Raw genomic sequence first — 19,482 nt, 5'->3', positions numbered from 1 at the left:
TTTATTTTACAAGGGGAATGTGCAGGCCAAAAGGAACAAAACCACAGGCCTCACTCACAAAACAACCCTGATTTAAATCTGATAAAATGACAGCAATTACTGGCTTTTATTTCTCATCAGTCCTCAAAAACGGGCATATCTGCACCTATAAAATGCCTCTCACATTTTCCTTCTCACAGGCCCACACCAAATTTTTCCCTTGTGCAGTTTCAGATTTCTAAGCAAACATTCAGGTTTTGAGCGAAGACCACGTACCTAGTTGAAAACCTGTAAAGGATATTTGCTTTACCAAAGGCAGTGGCTGAATCCTTACAATTTGACCTTCCTGCAGCCCAGCAGAGTTCTACTCTGTTGGCTAGCTGGGATTGAATCCCAGGTTGCGAGCACAGTTTTGGCTGCAGTACAGCAGTTTAACCACTGTGCCCTAAGAAGAACTCCCAATAGATCTTTAAGATGCACAGTCTTGTGGTAAGGGAGATGACCACCAATCCTAGTGTTCCCAGTATAAAGTGATGGCTTCCCATAGATCTTGAGTATATATCATACTGGAAAAATGTTACGGGATGATGGTTCTGATCCCATTCTTCATCAAGAGATAGTATCACATGCAAACAAGGGGGAAAATCTAAACAACACCCAAATATCTTTGCAGTTTAATATTCATGTGTGCATTGAGTATTCATTTGTTCAGCAGTCTTCCTTCCAAAAGTGGATGGCTCAGTATTCAAGTTACTGGCTGCAGAGAGGATATAATCCACAAACTAAGGTTTAATTTTTAAACATTTATTGAACTTCCATGAAGTTAGGAAATTGAATTCATCTAGGTCCACTTACATTGGCCTTAAAAGAAATAGTGTGATCATAGATCTTCTGGAACCAAAGTGGAATGATATTATATTACATCTAACCCACCTTTAAACACTGACAGGCTTAAGGAAGAATCACTTCCTTTTACAGCGCTCTTAAAATACATCTTATCAGATCCTGAGCAGCAGGAGAATATAATTGTCATTGTCTTACTGTGCTCTTTCCCATAATTTTCCTCTTCTCTATATTTGGAGATCTATCTTGCTGCCAAAAAAATCAAAGATATACCAATGCAAATGAAAAGGAAAGGACATGTGAGGTGATTGATTCAGTTATTAATATCTCAACATAGCATGCAAATTCAGGTTTATATCTACTTTAAAAATTATCGTTGGTAAAGCCTATTGTGGGACAAAAATTCTAGGAAGGTAAGCTGTGGCTGGTTCTACACATCTCAGTGGAGAAGTTCTTACTATTTTTGTGTAACTTTGTCAGATATTACCCAGTCCCCAAGAATGCTCATGCCCAGTCATTATGATGTCTCATGGGCGGTAATGTTCCTGTGTGGCTTCTATAACAGTTTCTTTTGTTTAAAACTCTCCTATGCTCATTTACACGAGAGGACTCGAGCCTTAAGCATTAAGGCCAATATCACTTAAGCACAATCCTTAACATTTCAGGGATGAGCTGAGGGCAGCATGGAACCCATGAAAGCAAAAGAGATTTCAGTTCAAGCTGCACTGTTTATGACCTCAAATAAGATTAGTGTGCCACTTGTAAGGACAGTGTTTTCTATAAAGAAATTGTGACAAGCATGTTGGTGTTTACCACATGACACCCATGTCCTTGATAGCCAGGAACTGAAAGCCAAAATATCAGAGTCTTTCAAACAGTTCAGCAGGGAATATTTATCAAGATTATCACATTCAGTAAAACTGAGACTTCTAATCATGCCCTGCTTTTGGTGAAATGTCATTGGGAGTATTACAAACAACACTTGGAAGATATTTGGGGACCACAACACACAGTTTTCCATAGACCCCCATGGCCAGTAGGATGGCCTGTAGATATGCTTCAGACTTTTCATCCAAACAAAGGTGACTTTTGTGTGCTTTGTTTTTGACATTCATTTATATATCCCCTGGTGATATTTCGTCTCAGGGAGATGATACCAAGAATTTCAGGAGGAGAGAACTAATAGGATTCTAAACTTTGTAAAGTTGGATATTTCTGTTAGTAATATACTGTAATAATACATTGGCTGAACTCCAGTAGCAAGTCCCAACTAAAGTAGGCCCATTGAACCAGTAGAATGTACAGAGGAGTTGACTCAGCAAATGCCCATTGATTCAGTCAACCTACTCTAGCTGGGACTTACTACTGGATTTTAGCCATTATTTATACCTTCCTTCTTTTGGGTCCCATTGGGTGACTGGAGAATCCAAGTTTCTCATTGTACAGGCCTCTACAAAACATAGTTAAGGGACATACCCTCTTACACAGTTTAAGTTCTGCAATTATTATTTAATAGAGAAAGGTGGATTCTGCTTGCTATCCAGCATGAGATGCTGCTTCACATTTAAGGAGGCATTGAATTGAAAAAGATGAGTTAGTAGCTAGGGAAGATCTAGCTGCATGATTACTATTAGAGATGGGAGTATTGGTATATTCCTGGCAGAAGGTGGGAGGATGACCCTCTCTGCCAGGTTGAAGAGTGGCTAATCCATCGCGAGCTGCAGAGTGATAAGAAGGGAGTGCAGAGTCCGCCGGCAGCGGCAGAATTGTGAGCGGTTGGTCTGGCTCCAGGGGGGCGGACTCTTGTTATCTGCACCTGTGGGGGGATATTCGTAATCGTATACAAATATGAATACCCCCGTCTCTAATTACTGTAGTTAGGTAGAACTAATATGCTTTGTATTTTGCTGTGCCAAGTGGTGGGTGGTATCTGCTTTAGAACTCTGCTGGGCTGCAGGAAGGTCAAATTGTAAGGATTCAGCCACTGCCTTTGGTAAAGCAAATATCCTTTACAGGTTTTCAACTAGGTACATGGTCTTGGCTCAAAACCTGAATGTTTGCTTAGAAATCTAAAACTGCACAAGGGAAAAAGTTGGTTCTGAGCCTGTGAGAAGGAAAATGTGAGAGGCATTTTATAGGTGCAGATATGCCCGTTTTTGAGGACTGATGAGAAATAAAAGCCAGTAATTGCTGTCATTTTATCAGATTTAAATCAGGGTTGTTTTGTGAGTGAGGCCTGTGGTTTTGCTCCTTTTGGCCTGCACATTCCCCTTGTAAAATAAACACCACGTCTAATGCTTCCACTCTCTCTTTTTAGCATGGGAGCAGGACACTCTCACCCCCCCCCTTCAAGCACATGGTCTGAGTGTAAGGCAGGAAGTTCCAGAGTTCTGGGTGATCATTTTGTGTAAAAGCAGTCAGGAGAAAGAGAGAATGAACCATATAGCTCATGCCTCGTGTCAGATTTCTTATAAACAAATGAAAAGGCGATTTCAAATTCTTTTTGGAACCCTTCGATCTTTTTCTCCTAGCACAGGAGGAAATACTGTAGCTCCTGGTTATGGCTGACATGTACATTACATTAAGAGGTTATCCAGCAGAGGCACTGGAGGACTGGGGGGGGGGAGGTATTTAGTCCCAGTGTAATATAATTGGTTCAGTGTGCTCAAAATGGCCTCATCACGAAAGGATTTCAGTGGAGGCCTCTTGGTGCTTAAATTACGAGCTGTTCTAAACATAGTTAGCTGAGTTCTCCAAATCTGAGAAAAGCTTTTCCAAATGGAGACAAATGGAATGACATTAAATAATCCCTTGATCTGTGTGCTATAGACTAGGATTTTTTACTAGCAGTAATAAAGCTTCTTAAGGAAAGGGAGCACTGAATTCTCTTACTGTATTTTACTGATATGATAACAAGCGATAAACCAGTATAAATTGCTTACATGAATGTGATATGAGTTCCCAAAGCAGTGTATGGAAAACTAATAGTCCACTTCACACACATCTATGGCCTTTCCTTTCCAGTTACATCCTTGTTCAAAAGTAATGAATGAATGACCTTTTTTCTTTTCCCTAACAGTATGCCAAGGCGCTGAAGCATTTTGGAGAGGGTGAGGGTCGGATGCAGCCAGATGAATTTTTTGCCATCTTTGACACCTTTCTGCAGTCCTTTACGGAAGCTAAACAAGATCTGGAGAACATGAGGAAGAAGAAGGAAGAGGAGGAGCGAAGAGCACGCATGGAAGCTATGGTGAGGACTTGGGATTTCAGTTACAGAACACACACACACACACACACACACACACACACACGAGAGAGAGAGAGAGAGAGAGAGAGAGAGAGAGAGACCTAGCATGCTGCTTATATACCGCCCTATAACAAAGCACTCTCTGGGTGGTTTACCATTTAATTATTCATGCTATACATTGCCCATCCACTCCTCCCAGCAATCTGGGCACTCAATTTACTGACCTTGGAAAGATGGAAGGCTGAGTGAACTTCAAGCCAGCTACCTGGGATTGAATCCAGGTCATGAGCAGAATTTTGGCTGCAGTACTGCAGGTTAGCCACTACACCACAAGGCACCTTTAGACAGAGCAGCAATTTTATGTTATTGCCTCTAAACGTTGACCGATATTAGTTGCAGAGAGATGGAACTTTTCACTGGAGAAAATGGTGCAGAGGGAAGGGGGCTGTTATCTCTCCAGCCTGTGATGCTAATTTGGATCCTCTTTGTTTAACTACCACTTTCAGATTTTTGCAGACCAAAATGTCAAGATATGGAAGATCCAGCTATAGATTCCATCTACACCATTGGGACAGACTTTTTGTTGTAACCTTCTGTATGATAGCACTTTCTGTGAAGCTATTGAACAGCACTACTTAATTGTTGGCATCAATAATGCTGCCACAGCAAGCTGCCTTTTGGCTCTGTTGAGCCGATTACTTTAACTCTAGTGATCCGACTCACTTCCCGTGCTGCTGCTTCTTCTGCTACTGGAGCTCTGATGCCTGGATCCCCAGGGGCTCATGTGAACTAACCTCTCTTTTTAACCTTATGCTTTTCCCAAGCATGAGAACAGCTCCTCAGCATTCCGTTGATTCCTTTTATGTTGTCTTCTCTTTAACCCTAACAGCTATGGCACTTCAATCATTGCTAAGGATGAGAATTGCCTTTAAAATAAAAAGCCCTGTGTTTGGAAAAGCACTCTGTTTGTCTCAGCTTAGAATCAGAAAGATTTGGGATGGAGAAAAGGGCCCTGTTTCCAAGAAGTTCCACAGGAGAAGGGGAAAGTCGTACAGGAAGGATGCTTCTCATTTCCTCCTCTCATTCTCTATTTCTCTTTCATATTTTCTCTTTTTTCTTTATGGGGGGGGGGTCATGTTTTTAAAAAAGTAAAAAAGAAAAGGGATTATTCTACCTGTAAGTGACTGCTGAAGAGTGAAGTCTATGCAGGATGGCTGGTGAAGAGCGAAGTCCATGTAGGATCACACTTTTCTGTATTGGTTCAAATGACACACAATCTGAACTGATATTAATGGATCAGTTTTTTAAAAAATGAAGCCCCAGCAGCAGAATAGGAAACGATGGGTTGTGGGACGAGGGACAAACTCTGGAATCATTCACATTTATTTTTATGTTGTGTCATCAACAGAAAAAAATGCAAATTAGATCGTCCTACTCTCATAACATTTTCTGCATTATAGGTCAATATAGTTGCAGTCTTTGATACCTTTAAAAATATTATCCTGCACTTCCTCCAAGAATCTCAAGAGACCTTAAAAAGACTCCTTCTTGAGATGTTATATTCTCAACCTCTGTTTCAGATAGTTTAGGCTTAATCAGAGAGACAGGGAGAGGAGCTGGAATCAAAGACTTCTGACTTCTTACAAAAGCTCAAGGACTCTCTCTTTCCAGATAGGCTACCAAAAATCTCCCAGCCTCAAATATTTACTATCCTGAAGCTCCAAAATCATTCATGAGGCTTCCCTTCTTGTTCCTTCTGCCCTGCCCCTTAAAAAAAAGTTCCTCTGAAAATTAAATTGGGATAAATTTAGCATTCTGAGATTTGTATGTAGTTCTTCTACAAGTTGCAGTATCCTAAAGGGGAGTCTGTCCAAGCAAAAACACCACAGGACTGTGACTCTGTAAAGACTGAAGATTGATTGTATCACAAATGGAGCATAAGCAGTGTATTTTTCAGCTACCCTTAAGTATAAATCCCTGCATGTTTATTTATTTCCCAACAGCTAAAGGAACAGAGAGAGAAGGAGCGACGGCAGAAGAAAGTGAAAGCTGGCAGCATCTCTGAGGAGGGAGGTGGCGAGTTTGATGACCTTGTGTCAGCACTGAGGTCCGGCGAGGTCTTTGACAAAGACTTATCGAAGCTTAAGCGAAACCGTAAGCGTTCAGGGAACCAAAATCTGGAGACAAGCCGGGAACGGGCAGTGACGAAACTCAATTATTAAAGAGGGATGACGGCGGAGTTTATGGAAAACGACAGCACAAAGACTGTTGCCACAACAAAGAGTTAAAGGAGATGATGGAGTCTAGGTTGTGTTTTCTCCCAGAGATTTGCCTAGCCCATGGCTTTGTTTACAGGTTTGAGGATGAACATGCCCTCCCGTCTTGCTCTCTTCCATTTTTTATGTAATCTGGAACGATTGTCTTAAGTGCCTCTCTAGAGCCAAAGGGATTTGTCACCAAGACGTTGGCGTGTGCTTCTTGGCCTTTTCTGTGCAAGTTCAGTCAGGTCCTAATGATGCAATGGAAACCACTGGGCCTTCTCTACTGACCAGCTGCAGGGTGGGGAGGGATGGAGAGAGAATGTGGTTTACTCTGTGCCAAAGTGTACATTTTATATATAAAAAGAATCTCTGTCTCGCTGAGAAAAATGCAAGATATCTCAAGCTGGTTCCTCCATCTTGACCCCTTTGTGGTTTCACTTGGCTTTCAGGCATCAGTGAAGGAGCGGTTCTACTGTGTTGCAGTTCTCTTCTTCTGCTAGATTTTCAAAAGGCCATTGACTGGAGCCTGAGAAATGAGGGAAGACGTGTTTTTGTTTGTTTTATAAATCCCAAGGACAGTTAGTGGCCTGCAATACGTAAAGCAAGTGAGGTTGCGTCAGAGGAAGTAGATAGAGCTGCTCAGATTGAGAGCTGGATAAACTGTTTGCAAAACGTATTGACTTTTTATTTTTCAGGAATCATTTGAGTCTTCAGGGATGAGCTGACTTTTCAGGGATGTGCCAAGTCATGAGAAAGTACGAAGCACCCTATAAGAGGGACTACAATTGATCCAAGCCAGATCAGTTGTCATTGCTGGGCAGTGCAGTAAGAAAAGGATGGACAGTATAAAAATAACTCCAAATATAAATTTGTGCAGTTTTGGTAGCACAATAAAGTGGTTGTTGGCACAAGTAAAGGTGGGACTTTTTAAAGAAAAAAAAATGGACAAAGAGCATTTATCTGGGGGCTGAAAGGGAGAATTAAGTCACTTATTGGTAGAATAGCTCTGCTGGGATGAACTGGAGTGTGCACTTTAACAGTTCAGCCTTTCCAGAAGCCCAACCATTCCCAGCAGGTGCTGCAGAATATTACTAATGATGGCAATAAAACATTGTATCAGTAAGTAGCTGGGACTTTCCCACCTGGGCATAGTGATGGAGAGAGACTACAAAGGACACTGAAATGTATGGTGGACCTGAGGGTAGGTTGCCCCAATGCACCATGAAGAAAGCTCTAGAGATCATAGTTGGTTAATCTAGAAATAACTTGTTGCTGCGTGATGAAAACGAACACTTACAGCCGAAAAGCACACATACAGACATGGATTCTACTAATACCTTCCTGATTCATTGTCGTCTTACAGCAGTACAGCAGTAGACTAAGGATGGAGTAGGGCTTTTTAAAAATTCTGTCCATAGTTAACAGTTGATCAGCATCTTCTCTCAGAAGAACACAGGAAAAAGATGAGGGGTAGACATAGGCATGAAGCACAAATAATTCAAAACTCATTTGGGGGGAAAGAAGCTTCTACACAATTAAGGAAGCCCATGAGATGCCATGGGGTCCAGAAGGAGCTCAAGTTGTCACTTCAATCGCTTATTTTTCTTGAACTCAGAATACTATTTAATTTTAGGCGTAATCTTGCATCTATAGAGCAAAAACATTCCTACACTTTGATCATGATGGATACAGTCTTCTGCATAAACAATGCTAGAAAATTATAGCAAGGAGACAGTGTTGAGAAAAACAATAGGAAGACTAAATAAAATGCTGGCAACTTGAGATATTAGTTGGTGGTTAAGGGGGAGAAATACATCAAAGCTTTGTATCCATTATTTTGAGTTTCCAAGTTTTGAATAGCCAGGTTCCTGACATTCCAGAATCCAGCAGTTTTGCTGTGTGAAGACCAGTGAAGATCTGGTCTTGTAAGAGCTTGGATGGGCGGCCTCTTAGGACAACTTCCTTTCTTCACAGGTCTCATTTCAAAGACTACCCCCTGAGAACAAAGACAAGTGTTTTTGTTGTGTGTTTTTTTTAAAAAAGATTTTTATTGCTAAAACTTTTTTTAAAAGTTTACAAATGTGTATTTCCGGTGTCGTTTTGTGCCCCAAGATGATGATAGATTTTTAAAACAATGTGTAAATGCTGGTTCTAGTTCTGCGCTGTTCCCTGTAGTAGAGATGTAGTATTATGCCATATATGTTGCACTGCAGAAGCCATATTAAACTGAAGCAATATGTGCCATAGTGGGAAGCAAGCAAGTATAATTAGCTGCAAACCCCTAATCCCAACATTATCATTTTTTCAGAAGATACGTGTTTCCCCCTTTCCTTACTCCTTTGCTTATTTCCCAAGAAGTGACTGCATACAGAGATATCCCAAAATTCAAGGGCTTGAATTCATCTGTGATCTTCTTTCTCACAGTTTGGAGAAAACAGAGAACCACCTTATTGATGTTGATGTAACCATGCTGTCATTTCTTGCTGATACTGCAAACTTAACCCCAGTTATGAGAGCGCAGAATTCTCGTCAGGTTCAATAGGACCTTCAACATAAGAGTATCTGGGGGGGGGGGGCGGACCACATTCTAGCTGATAGGCCAATTGCCTTGATGGCATGCAAAAGTCATGGATGGCATCCACAGAGTACCTTGGGGGGCCTGCTGCTGCAGCAAGTTTCCTAGGAGGTTGTTGCTGTTCTGTAATTTGTCAAATCACTTCTGAATTATGGTCCTATCATTAACAGCTCTGCCCAGGTTTGCAAACTAAACATTGTGGTTTTCTTTATTAAGTTAATCTATTGTTTGGTCTTCCCTTTTTCTGCTGCTTTTTACCTTTATCACACATTATTGCCCGTTTCCATTTGTGAGTCTTGTTTCCTTGTGATATGCTCAATGTAAATCTTAGTTTACTCATTTTCCTAGAGTCAGCCACCAGGACATTACAGTGGTGCCTCGCTTGACGAGGATAATTCGTTCCGTTGAAATCGCTGTTAAGCGAAATCCTGGTCAAGCGAAACGGAAAAGCCCATTGAAATGCATTGAAAACCGTTTCAATGTGTTCCAATGGGCTAAATACCTCAGTGTCCAGCGAAGATCCTCCATAGGAGCGGCCATTTTCGGTGCCTGTAAAGCGAGGAATCCTTCCTAAAGCACAGCGGGGAGCCATTTTGCACAGCGGGCGGCCATTTTAGAGCCGTCGATCAGCTGTTTTAGAATCATCGTCTAGCAAAAAATTGGTTCCCAAAGCAGGGAACCGATAATCGTCAAGCAAAATTTTCCTATCTAAACATCGCAAAAACCTCATTGTAAAGCGGATTTGTCATTTAACAAGGTAATCGTTAAGCGAGGCACCACTGTATTGTGGGGATTCACAATGGTGGCCCCAAGCCACTCATCATTCACCCTGTGTCATGCATTAGCACTGGTGGGCCTCACAGGAATGTGAGATGGTTGCAAAGTGCGGTTGAAAGAATTAGGGCAGGCACTGGAAAGATTTCATATTCAATGAAACTTGCCTCAGACACATTTTCTTTGTAATGAGGTGAAAGGAGGAAGGGACATGTGATCAGCGTACGCTGCTACTAAAGTTACATTTTCTCCACCCATCCCTCCTAAATAAAGCCTCACAGTTTTGGTACTGTCAATTGTATGCAAAGTGTATAATCCCTTAATCTCGGTCAAATTGGTGCAAAAATCTGAAGATCTACTTAATGTGTCTTCCAAGATTTTATGTGGCTCTTCTGTGGCTTCCCTTGTATTTTATTTCCGAAGGAACAACTCAATGTTGTTTTTATTTCGTTTTCATCATACTATACCTAAAGTCAGTTTTTTATGGGTTCTGCGCCGTTATGCATAAAAAGTAAGTACATTTATGGTAGGAGTCATTCTTTTCTTAATAAAGACAGGCCACATTGGATTCACTTCTTGATTTGGAAAATAATACCAACTTGCACAAACAGCATCAACTTCCCATGATTTATAATGGATTTTTTTACACCATCAGAGGCCATGGAAATAGTTGTATCTGAGCTCCATGTTTCAGAAAGGGTAGACTTCCTCTGATTTCAATATAACTTCCAAGTAAATATGGCAAAGATTTGCAAGCTCTCCTTCCCTTATTAAGTCACAAGCACAATGGAATTGGCTGCAGTTATCTTGACATGGTCCACACATTTCCTGAGGCAACTTCTTTTAGTACTTCTCCCATTACACTGGGGCATTGTTGTTGATATGTATGATTTGTGTACATAAGTTACATAAGCTTGTGGACTGAAAGAAAAGAATAGAAATCTTGAAAACAAGTCATTAAACTAAAAATAAATGGAACAGAACTGAAACAGATTAAATCCTACCAACAGTCTCCTAGGTTGTAAGGTAAAGGTTCCCCTTGACATTTAGTCCAGTAGTGTTCGACTCTAGGGCTTATCCCCATCTCCAAGATCTAGAGCCAGCATTTGTCCGAAGACAGTTTCCATGGCCACGTGGCCAGCGTGACTAGACACAGAACGCTGTTACCTTCCCACCGAGGTGGTACCTATTTATCTACTTGCATTTTGCATGCTTTCGAACTGCTAGGTTGGCAGGAGCTGGGACAAGCGATTCGATCTTACGACTGCTGGTCTTCTGACCTTGTAGCACAGAGGCTTCTGCGATTTAACCCACAGCACCACCACGTCCCTTCTCCTAGGTTAAGCCAGACTCTAAAGTGCTCTTTTATCTGTCTTTCTGGAAAACTGATATTTTAACTGAGTTCTTTGCAACCCAGCTTTTAAAGCACTGGGTTCTTTGTATTATCCCCAAAAGACATTGACACACAGCTCTTTGTCCTCATCTGCACTATCTGGTCTAACTCTTGAAATGTCTGCTTATTTCTGAAGTATCTCTATCAAAAATGTGATTCCCCCAATCTGCAGGAAGGCTGCATCTCGTCTCTTCTTAACGTGTACATTGGGCGCAGTCTTGGAGCAGATTCCCCGCTTAGTCTCTGACTTAATCTGTTGAGTATGCATGCCACTTTTTGAGCTATAGTGGTGGAAGGCATCAGCAGTGGTTCGTGCTAGTAAATGTAGATGCCACAGGGGCTGGAATAGATCATGATCCGCAACTTGTTGCTGGCCAGAGGTGAAATCATTAGTGTGCATGAGCATGCCCACTTGTCCAGGTGCCATTTAAAATAGAGAAGCTGTATGCCAAATGTCTTCCAGCCTAAATTCAGAAACAATTGGCCCATCATTTCTGCCTCAATACTGGCACAGACTGAAACATGCTATGCTCAGTTTATTTTCTCTCTCTCTCAGGAAAGGTAAGGCAAAACATTCTACAGAATATTAGCATGGTACTGAGAGTGAGAAATTGAGAACAGGCTGAGAGACCCAGATAGTCTTGTTTGTGCCTGAAGGAGAGAGAGAGAGAAATTACATTTGAGAAATACCAGCTGTGCTTCTCTCTTATACATCTTGCAGGAACACCAGTAGGAACCAGTGACAGATGACAACAGGAATTTCAATTATGACAGGGCAGTTGATGATCCCTCTCTGTTTCAGTGGAGTCACTAAAAAGGGATAAAAATCTCAGACGAGTACTTGAAAACTGAATGTGAGTTTGGATGAACTTAAATTGGCACAATGTTAAAAGAAATGGAAGCTTCTTTAATCCCAAGGAGCGTTATTCTTGAAATAACAAATTTCTCTTTCCAAAATGTCAGGCTGCATCCTCCTTTGGTTTTGTTGCTGTCTTTTCCATTTCTGTTTTCTATTGGCAAATTTGTCTGTACAAAAACAGACCAATCCACCCTTGAGGTTTTCACAGTGGCCCTTATTATTTTCACCCAAATCTTTTTAAGCTTGCCCTTGGCCGTCCCAAGCACAACCATCTCAACCTACTCTAGTGACAGTAACAAGATTGTGGATCTTTTCAAATGCAACACCCAGACTTCTCGTTACAGTTATGAAGCACAACAATTATTTAATGTGGATACACAAACTGCAACCAAGAACCAAATATTTTGAAAAAAAAATTGTGGTATAGCTATTCAAAGTGTGCAAATAACAAAGAATTTGTGCAGTATAGATAAACGATTACAGACATTTGGTGCTGCTAGATGCATAACTATTAACACTGGCTTGTAGCAGTACATGACTAGGTCAGACTGATAAGTCTCCTTCAGTTTTGTTAGATCTCTATTATGCATCCACTTCCCACCAGTGGCGCATTTTCCGAGAATAAGGCATTCCAATTTCTGAAAGTCGAGCCGACCCCTTTCCCAAGCTGGAGCAGGGTGACCAGCCCTATTTCTTATTAGGAAGTTGTTGTTTTTTGCAGGTCCTGCTGAACTACTTCACTCATGTGCCCAGTGTCCGAGAGCAGGGAGCACAGGCAGGGGAGGAGTGTGCCATTGGGAACTGGCATGAACCTCCATCCTTGGCCATCTCTTGGGATAGTCCTCCTTTCCAAGTGGCAGTCCAGTCATAGCCGAAGGTTTATACCTTGATATATTTTCATGAAGGGAAAAGGAGATCAGTTGTACAGTTGTTATGTACATGATGTGTGCAGTTGTTTTTTTTTTTTCTTAAGGAAATGTTTTAATAATGAAAAGTATACAGTTTTAGGAATGTTTTAGGGGAAACCTGTAAATGCCACACCTCTATTTATTTTGCCTTATGTTAGTTTGCTAATTTTTGTGTATACACCGCATTGCAGCCATGACTATTGAGACTTCACCCAGGCATTATGAGCAAGCCGAGTGCTGTGGTTGGAGCTGCTGGGACAGGCTAAGTGAAATTCGGGCATATTTGCTTTTACTCTTTTTTCACACAGTGAGTGGGCCATGCTTCCCTTGAAGGATATACTAGCCTGCTCAGAAGGGCTCTATCCCCCTCCCCCCGAATGTTTTCTACCAATGTCAGCTGAACTTTCAGGCACCTCTGCCACAATCTGAGTCCAAAGCATGAGACTGTGGCAGTCTAGCACACTTTGTAGGATATATGCAACTTCTCAGTGCCTTGGAGTCATCAGTAATTTTGAGTGGAAGATATTTCCTCCCCAACCATAAAACAACACCCCAGAGAGAGTGAGTTGTTGTTGTTGTTGTTGTTGTTGTGTGTGTGTGTGTGTGTGTGTGTGTGTGTAGTGAATTACATTTTCTGTTTTTCCTCCATGTTCTATGCAGGAATGTAGTATCGGAATAGGCCTTTGAAATGCACGCCTATGGCCACATTAGAATTCCAGCTAAGTTATTTGGGCTTAACTAATCCCTTGTGCTCAAAATCAGTAACATAAGTCATTACTCTTCTCATTAGTATAGATTTTTACAATGAAGAACTTCCCACCCTTTTAAAAAGGCAACTGATCTCCTTCACATAGTCTTGTATAAAAGCCTGGGGAACGTCCCTGCCCACAGCCACTACAAAAGAATGGGGTGGGAATCCCGTCTTGCTCCTCTAATGCTTTGGTGTCTCCTCATTTGTTGGTCAGTTTAAAACTATAAATGAATTAAATGTACAAAATGTGTAGCATCCTTTTTATCTGCACCTTTTTATAAGAATATAATGTAATACTAAAACAAATTAAAGATATATTGCCCCTATTTTGTCCCAGGCAGTTCTTTTTAGGGGACCCATTGTGTATTTAAGCAATAAAATCCATTATTTACTAGCAGATTGTTTTATTCTTCATTCTGCCTGAGAGCACCTTCATGCTTAGGACAAGAGTTGAGCATTTCCTGTCTGCCATACTGAAGTCTGTGTTACTCTTGTGTTACTAACTTCAAAACAAGGGAAGGTGGGAAGATGCCATTTTATACATGCTCACCTTTTTTTACCTTCAGCTCCCTTTTGGATAACATCCCAGCATGCCTTCCTGCTCTGTTATCCTATATGGATGGTATTAGTTACCACTTGAGAATCTGTTCAGCTAAAGCTACCTTTACAAGTACTCCACTGCAATGAAAATCTGAGAAGTTCATTCTCTCACCCTGTCACAGCCAGCTTAAATATTATTTAAATAACTGGTGAAGGTGTGGTCCTTGACATGGCAATTTCACCACATTTTGGAGCTGGAGTGAACCCTTAACAAAAAAATCTTTCTGTTTAGCATGTTGTATTAATTGACTGGTAGTTTATAAAACAAGACAGAAATAGTGTTGGTTCACTATTAGAACACTGAATGGCCACTGCTGTCCAGGCAAAGCAACTCACAGCCTACCAGACAAGATTCTAGTCCAGTGGTTCCCAACTTTGGGTAACTGGTGTGTTTTTCAGCTACAATGTCCAGAATCCCCAAGTAGCCCAGTTAGTGGAGAAGGCTTCTGGGAGTTGCAGTCCAAGAACACCTAGGTTTGGGAACCACTATTCTAGTCCATTATCTGAATTTGCATCAACATTATATGTAAATAAGCCTATATTTGGAGAGCTGTTTTTGTATTTGAAAAATGCAGGATAGGTCCACTTAATCAATGGGTAGGATAACAATCCTTTTGATGACACTGACCTACTACTCTAGAAAGTTAATAACACAGGATTGGTAGGCTCCATAATGTAGAATACTTGCTGCATTTTCCAGAGAAAAAATGAGGTTGTCAATTCTACCTTCCCATTTTGGAAGTTGCTAGTCACAATGACATTACGAAACCTCTGAGTTCAAAGGTAGTACATTGCTTAATGACAATGTAGTATTGATCCTTTATACATGTCAGGAGGGAGCATTACCTGGTTGCAACTTCTGAAAGTTATCTGATTGGCTATTTAAGGGGAACACACTAAAATAAATATCTTTGGCTTTAGCTGAAAGGGTTCCTTTTAGTGAGCTTTCCCTGAGGCAATGCTTTCTGGGTTTTTTGCCCCAGCATTTCACCATTTACTGTGGAAAATATAATGGCCAAGAAGAATTGGTAGTATCCACAAACTGGATAGGCCTTTAACTCAAGAATTTTTAAAAAATAATGTGCCACTTCAGCTCAAAACCGTTAAGGTGACCTCCCATCCATAAAAATGCTCATGTGGCCATGTTTGAAATGGTTTGCACAGATCTGGCTACCTCCCTTAAAAAAGTATTTCACATGGCTGGAAAAAAATATAGTGGTTGAAGGACAGAAAATGACTTTTCTGAAGTCCTATAAATGATATTTTAACCTGACCCCTTTGTATGAATTCAGCACACATCCAAGTCATTCAGGATAATTTAAGAAAGCAGACTAGAAAGGGACACGAGCTGCCAGTTTGTGCAGGTTCGTCCATGGGGTGAACAGGTGTTTGACGGTTCCCAGACCCGCCTCCTTCAGCAAGCACCCACTCTGAGACCGTGCTCAGTGCTTGCCTACCCTGTTTCCTCTGGTCGCAATTTTTGAGTGGGTGCCACTGGAGGAGGCGGGGCTGGGAAGTCCCAAACACCTGTTTGTTCAAAGGCCAGTGGCTTGTGCCAATCTCCAAAGCAGACCTTACATCCACTAAACTGGTCCTGGTGCTTGGAATGCTTAAGGAGAGGTGCGAAGGCCCTGAAAAAAAAAGGCCTGAAAAAAATAAGAGGTTGCCAGTTTTTTTATCTGGGCCTTCACGTCACTATATTTAAACACATTTGCAATAACTTCTGTTAACCAAAATAGAAAGCATTAAGTAACTGAATGATGTACAAATGCTGTTCATCAATGAATGACATAAGAATACTCTTAAAAAATGAAGCTTCTGTTCTTCATCTATTGCATAACGTTGGATCACCACAATGATGTAGGCAGAGATTCATATTCTGTAATGAGACAGTTGTTAAATTTAATCAGATTTAATAAAATAAACCAAACGTTAAATCTGGAACTACCTATGGATTTGGTTTTACTCTCCCCCCTCCCCGATGTGCCTTTCTCCTGTAATATAGTATGACCTTCTTCACTTTGAAAAGGAATGTGACATTCATGCACAGATTAACATTCTAAGCAACTGCAAAAGTAACACAATTTCTTATAAGGGAATAATTTCATTTTAATGGCAGACAGCAATAGCTTTCGGTCCACTCCCTATTCCCAACCAACATGCATGCTAGTAAAGAGAACGATGGCACTCAGGATGACTTCTAGTTCACCAGATGTGCTGCTCTGCAAATGGAACAGGCGGGGGTTTTAGCCATGGCCAGTTACATCCCCCATAGCGAGTTCAGCCACTTTACACCAACCACAATAGTGGTGGTCTCAGCATTGCTGAAGGGAGAAAGAAAATCCAAGCTTTTAACCTTAATTGGATTCACAAAGATGTGTGCATATTGCCAGCTCCTATCTGTTCTCCATTATAGCACACTCTGCTCCCAAGATTGGTTTGAGTAGGGAATGTAGGAGGAGATACTGGAGAACTCAGTCAGGCATTACAGCCATTTAAACTAGTTTGAGGTTTGCGTTGGAAACAAATGTCTATGAGGCACACTACAGACAGGGAATTGAAAACCATAGGGGTGGGGGAATCAAATAAAAGCAAAATGGACCAAGGTTGTCTTAAAGGGAAAATGCCAGATGAAATGTGTATATATATATATGGTGAACATAGTCCAGCGCTATTAAGATAAGAATAAAGGAGATCCATCTAAAATATGTACTCCTGTTTATAACTTCTGGTGCATGTTAAGCACCAGAAAAAGTGGGCTAAAGTTCATGAAAGCTGATGCCAAATAAAATCTGTCCTTAAGATGCTAATTTTTTGCTCTGTGTACTCTGTAGGTACCAAACCTGTGATAATACCAAGACTGCTTTCAACATTTAAAAATAAACAATATGGCTATTAGCACCCCAGAAAAAGATATTTTATAGACAGACAAATGGGGATCCCATGGTGAAGAGACAGACCCACAGACTGCTAGGCTTAGAAGGAATTTGATCGTGACCTCATCCCAAGCATTTTTCTTTTCCTATCACGTGTTCCTATCAGAATCACCCATCATCGTACAATGTGCTGCAAGCACCAGGCCAGGAGATCCTTAGAAGTGCTTCGACAGAGATTAGGTCAGGATGAATGAAAGTTTAGAAACCACAGAACCCGCTGCACCTTGTACAGTGGTCTCTCCACAGCAGGATGCCAGCTTCTTTATGAGCTCTTGTTCCTGTGCTCTAAGAAACAGCTGCAGCAGTTGCCTTCCTCTACCTGCTATTTAAAATGTCACCTTATGTCTGGTTTGCAGACTCACAAAATCATCTATGAAGTCACTGGGTGTGAGAAACAGGATGGGGAGGATAAGCCTGGACAACACAGACCTTTAATCTGTTCCAGAGATTCTTCTCAATGTTCACAATGTGCTAGGAATCACTCAATGAGACATTTCAGTGTGTATCAAGAACATTTGTAAACCATTGTGAGGTTTGCCCAGGCCTTTGCCGCCAGCAGAACTAATCAAGATTCGTCTGAATTTTTTATGAACCCAGAAATATGGAGGCTCTGGCAGCAATTTGCCTTTTCCATTGACCACATTTGGGACTAAAAGTTGAGCAGAATGGAGCCTCTCAAATTGTCAGCCAACATAGGAGACGTGAATCTTTGTGGGTAGAAAGAGTTATCACCTCTCCCTCAGTTGTTTATTGCTTGGATCCTTTCGATGCCCTCCCCTCCCCTCCTCTCTCCTCCCCTTTCCTGTCCAGAACCCATCTTTGCCAGCAACCAATGCCACACACAGTTACAATAACTTTTAACATTTCTGTTCAGTACCATGCCTTGGCTTGCAGAGACACAGAATAGTGAAGCTTACATTTTGATATATTAAAAAAAGAGGAGCGGGAATTTGCTTTCCTAAAATACAGGATATGAGTCTGGAGAAAAGGAAACGAAGGAACACTTTCCAAGGAACTTTAAGCATGTCCATGATTTTAAAAGGTGGCAACCATGCAAAAAGCAGCATTCAACTGCATATTCAAACTGGTTTGGGTCAACAATATGTCCACATTGTTTGGTAATTTAAACTACTGTAAAAGGTGTTCCTAAATTCTAATGATTAATCTAGAATTCCATAAATTAGTTTAAAATTGACTCTTTGAATCAATGGGGGTTTGATGAGTTAACCCCTCTGTAAGTTCCATTGGTTCAAATGGCCTTACTCTAATGGTATCAGATGTTTAGCATGGTGAACAGACCAAATTCAATCCATGGAATTTACAGAAGAGTTGACTCACTAATTCCCCATGGATTCAATGGGTCTAGTCTAGTGAAATTTATCATGGTAAGCAACAGGATTTGGACCAGGGTGTTTATAGTATCTGCGGATAATCCAAATGTGGGCATATGCTAGGAGGGTTTTGCAGGGATGGAGACTCAAGTCATGGGAATGTCAAGCCGGACTCGTTGCACCAGTAACTTGGCTCATGTCCCCCCCCCCCCAATAACTCAGACTTGACTTGCCACTTGGAACCCACCTACACCCTCCTTTTTTTCTGGGGACCTGGGGTTTGATACTAAAAACTTGGACACAGGACTTGGTACCAAGGACTTGAACTTGGGATTCAGACCCAAAGTCTTGCCAACATTCCTGGTGTTTTGCTTGATGGCAAGAATCCATCCCCATGTTGCTAAAATAGAATTGGTGGCATATTCACATTATAGGAAACATCAGACATAGAAAACATATTACTCTGTAAGGTACATAAGAAACTACCAGGGAGACAAGCAAAAGTCATGATCATTAGCATTAGAACACTGGGATTTAAGCTTCAACATTAAGCTTTAACACATTAGCTTGTTTGTCTGCATCTCTTGCTCTAATTAATAAAACACAAGTTCACAGCCAACACACTCAATGTTTCCATAAACATAATTCAATAAAGAAGTTTCTAAGCGGTAGGCATGTAAATATATAATTGCTAACTGGAAAAAAGCCATTCTTTCTGTTCCTGCTTATGCTGCTACTACACTGTTGCTTCAAGCAACTACTTGATCCATCAAGATGAACAAATTTTCTTTCACTCCCAGTGTATCTCCTCCAGTCCCTAAAGACAAATATGTAGCTACACTTGGATTCATGGTGATTGCAAGTGCAAAACTGAAGACAGAGGCAGACAGATGAATATCTAAACGAAATTTCACTCAAGAGAAACCTGCCAATTTTTTCCCTCTCATGTAGTCAGTTCTTCTTCTGTAAAAAAGCTAGACAGGTCTGAATGTCCATTTTAATAAATAAGCCCAAATATATTTACA

At 41.0% G+C, this 19,482-nt stretch overlaps 1 protein-coding gene across 4 annotated transcripts in view; it reads left to right on the top strand.

Annotated features, from left to right (window-relative positions):
- The window catches only part of DAAM2 (dishevelled associated activator of morphogenesis 2), a 276,268-nt gene extending 262,281 nt beyond the window's left edge, over positions 1-13,987 (top strand). For all 4 annotated transcript variants that reach the window (XM_020785056.3, XM_020785053.3, XM_078383030.1 and 1 more), the window contains 2 exons: positions 3,902-4,072; positions 6,073-13,987. In XM_020785056.3, the coding sequence (XP_020640715.3) occupies positions 3,902-4,072; positions 6,073-6,291 (390 nt within the window). In that variant the 3' untranslated portion in view covers positions 6,292-13,987. The remainder of the gene's footprint in view (positions 1-3,901; positions 4,073-6,072) is intronic.
- The last annotated feature ends 5,495 nt before the right edge of the window (positions 13,988-19,482 follow it).

This window comes from Pogona vitticeps, chromosome 1 (genome assembly GCF_051106095.1).
Source record: "Pogona vitticeps strain Pit_001003342236 chromosome 1, PviZW2.1, whole genome shotgun sequence".
Taxonomy (NCBI): domain Eukaryota; kingdom Metazoa; phylum Chordata; class Lepidosauria; order Squamata; family Agamidae; genus Pogona; species Pogona vitticeps.
Note: the sequence above shows the minus strand (reverse complement) of the source record. Positions and strands in the feature narration are given on the sequence as shown.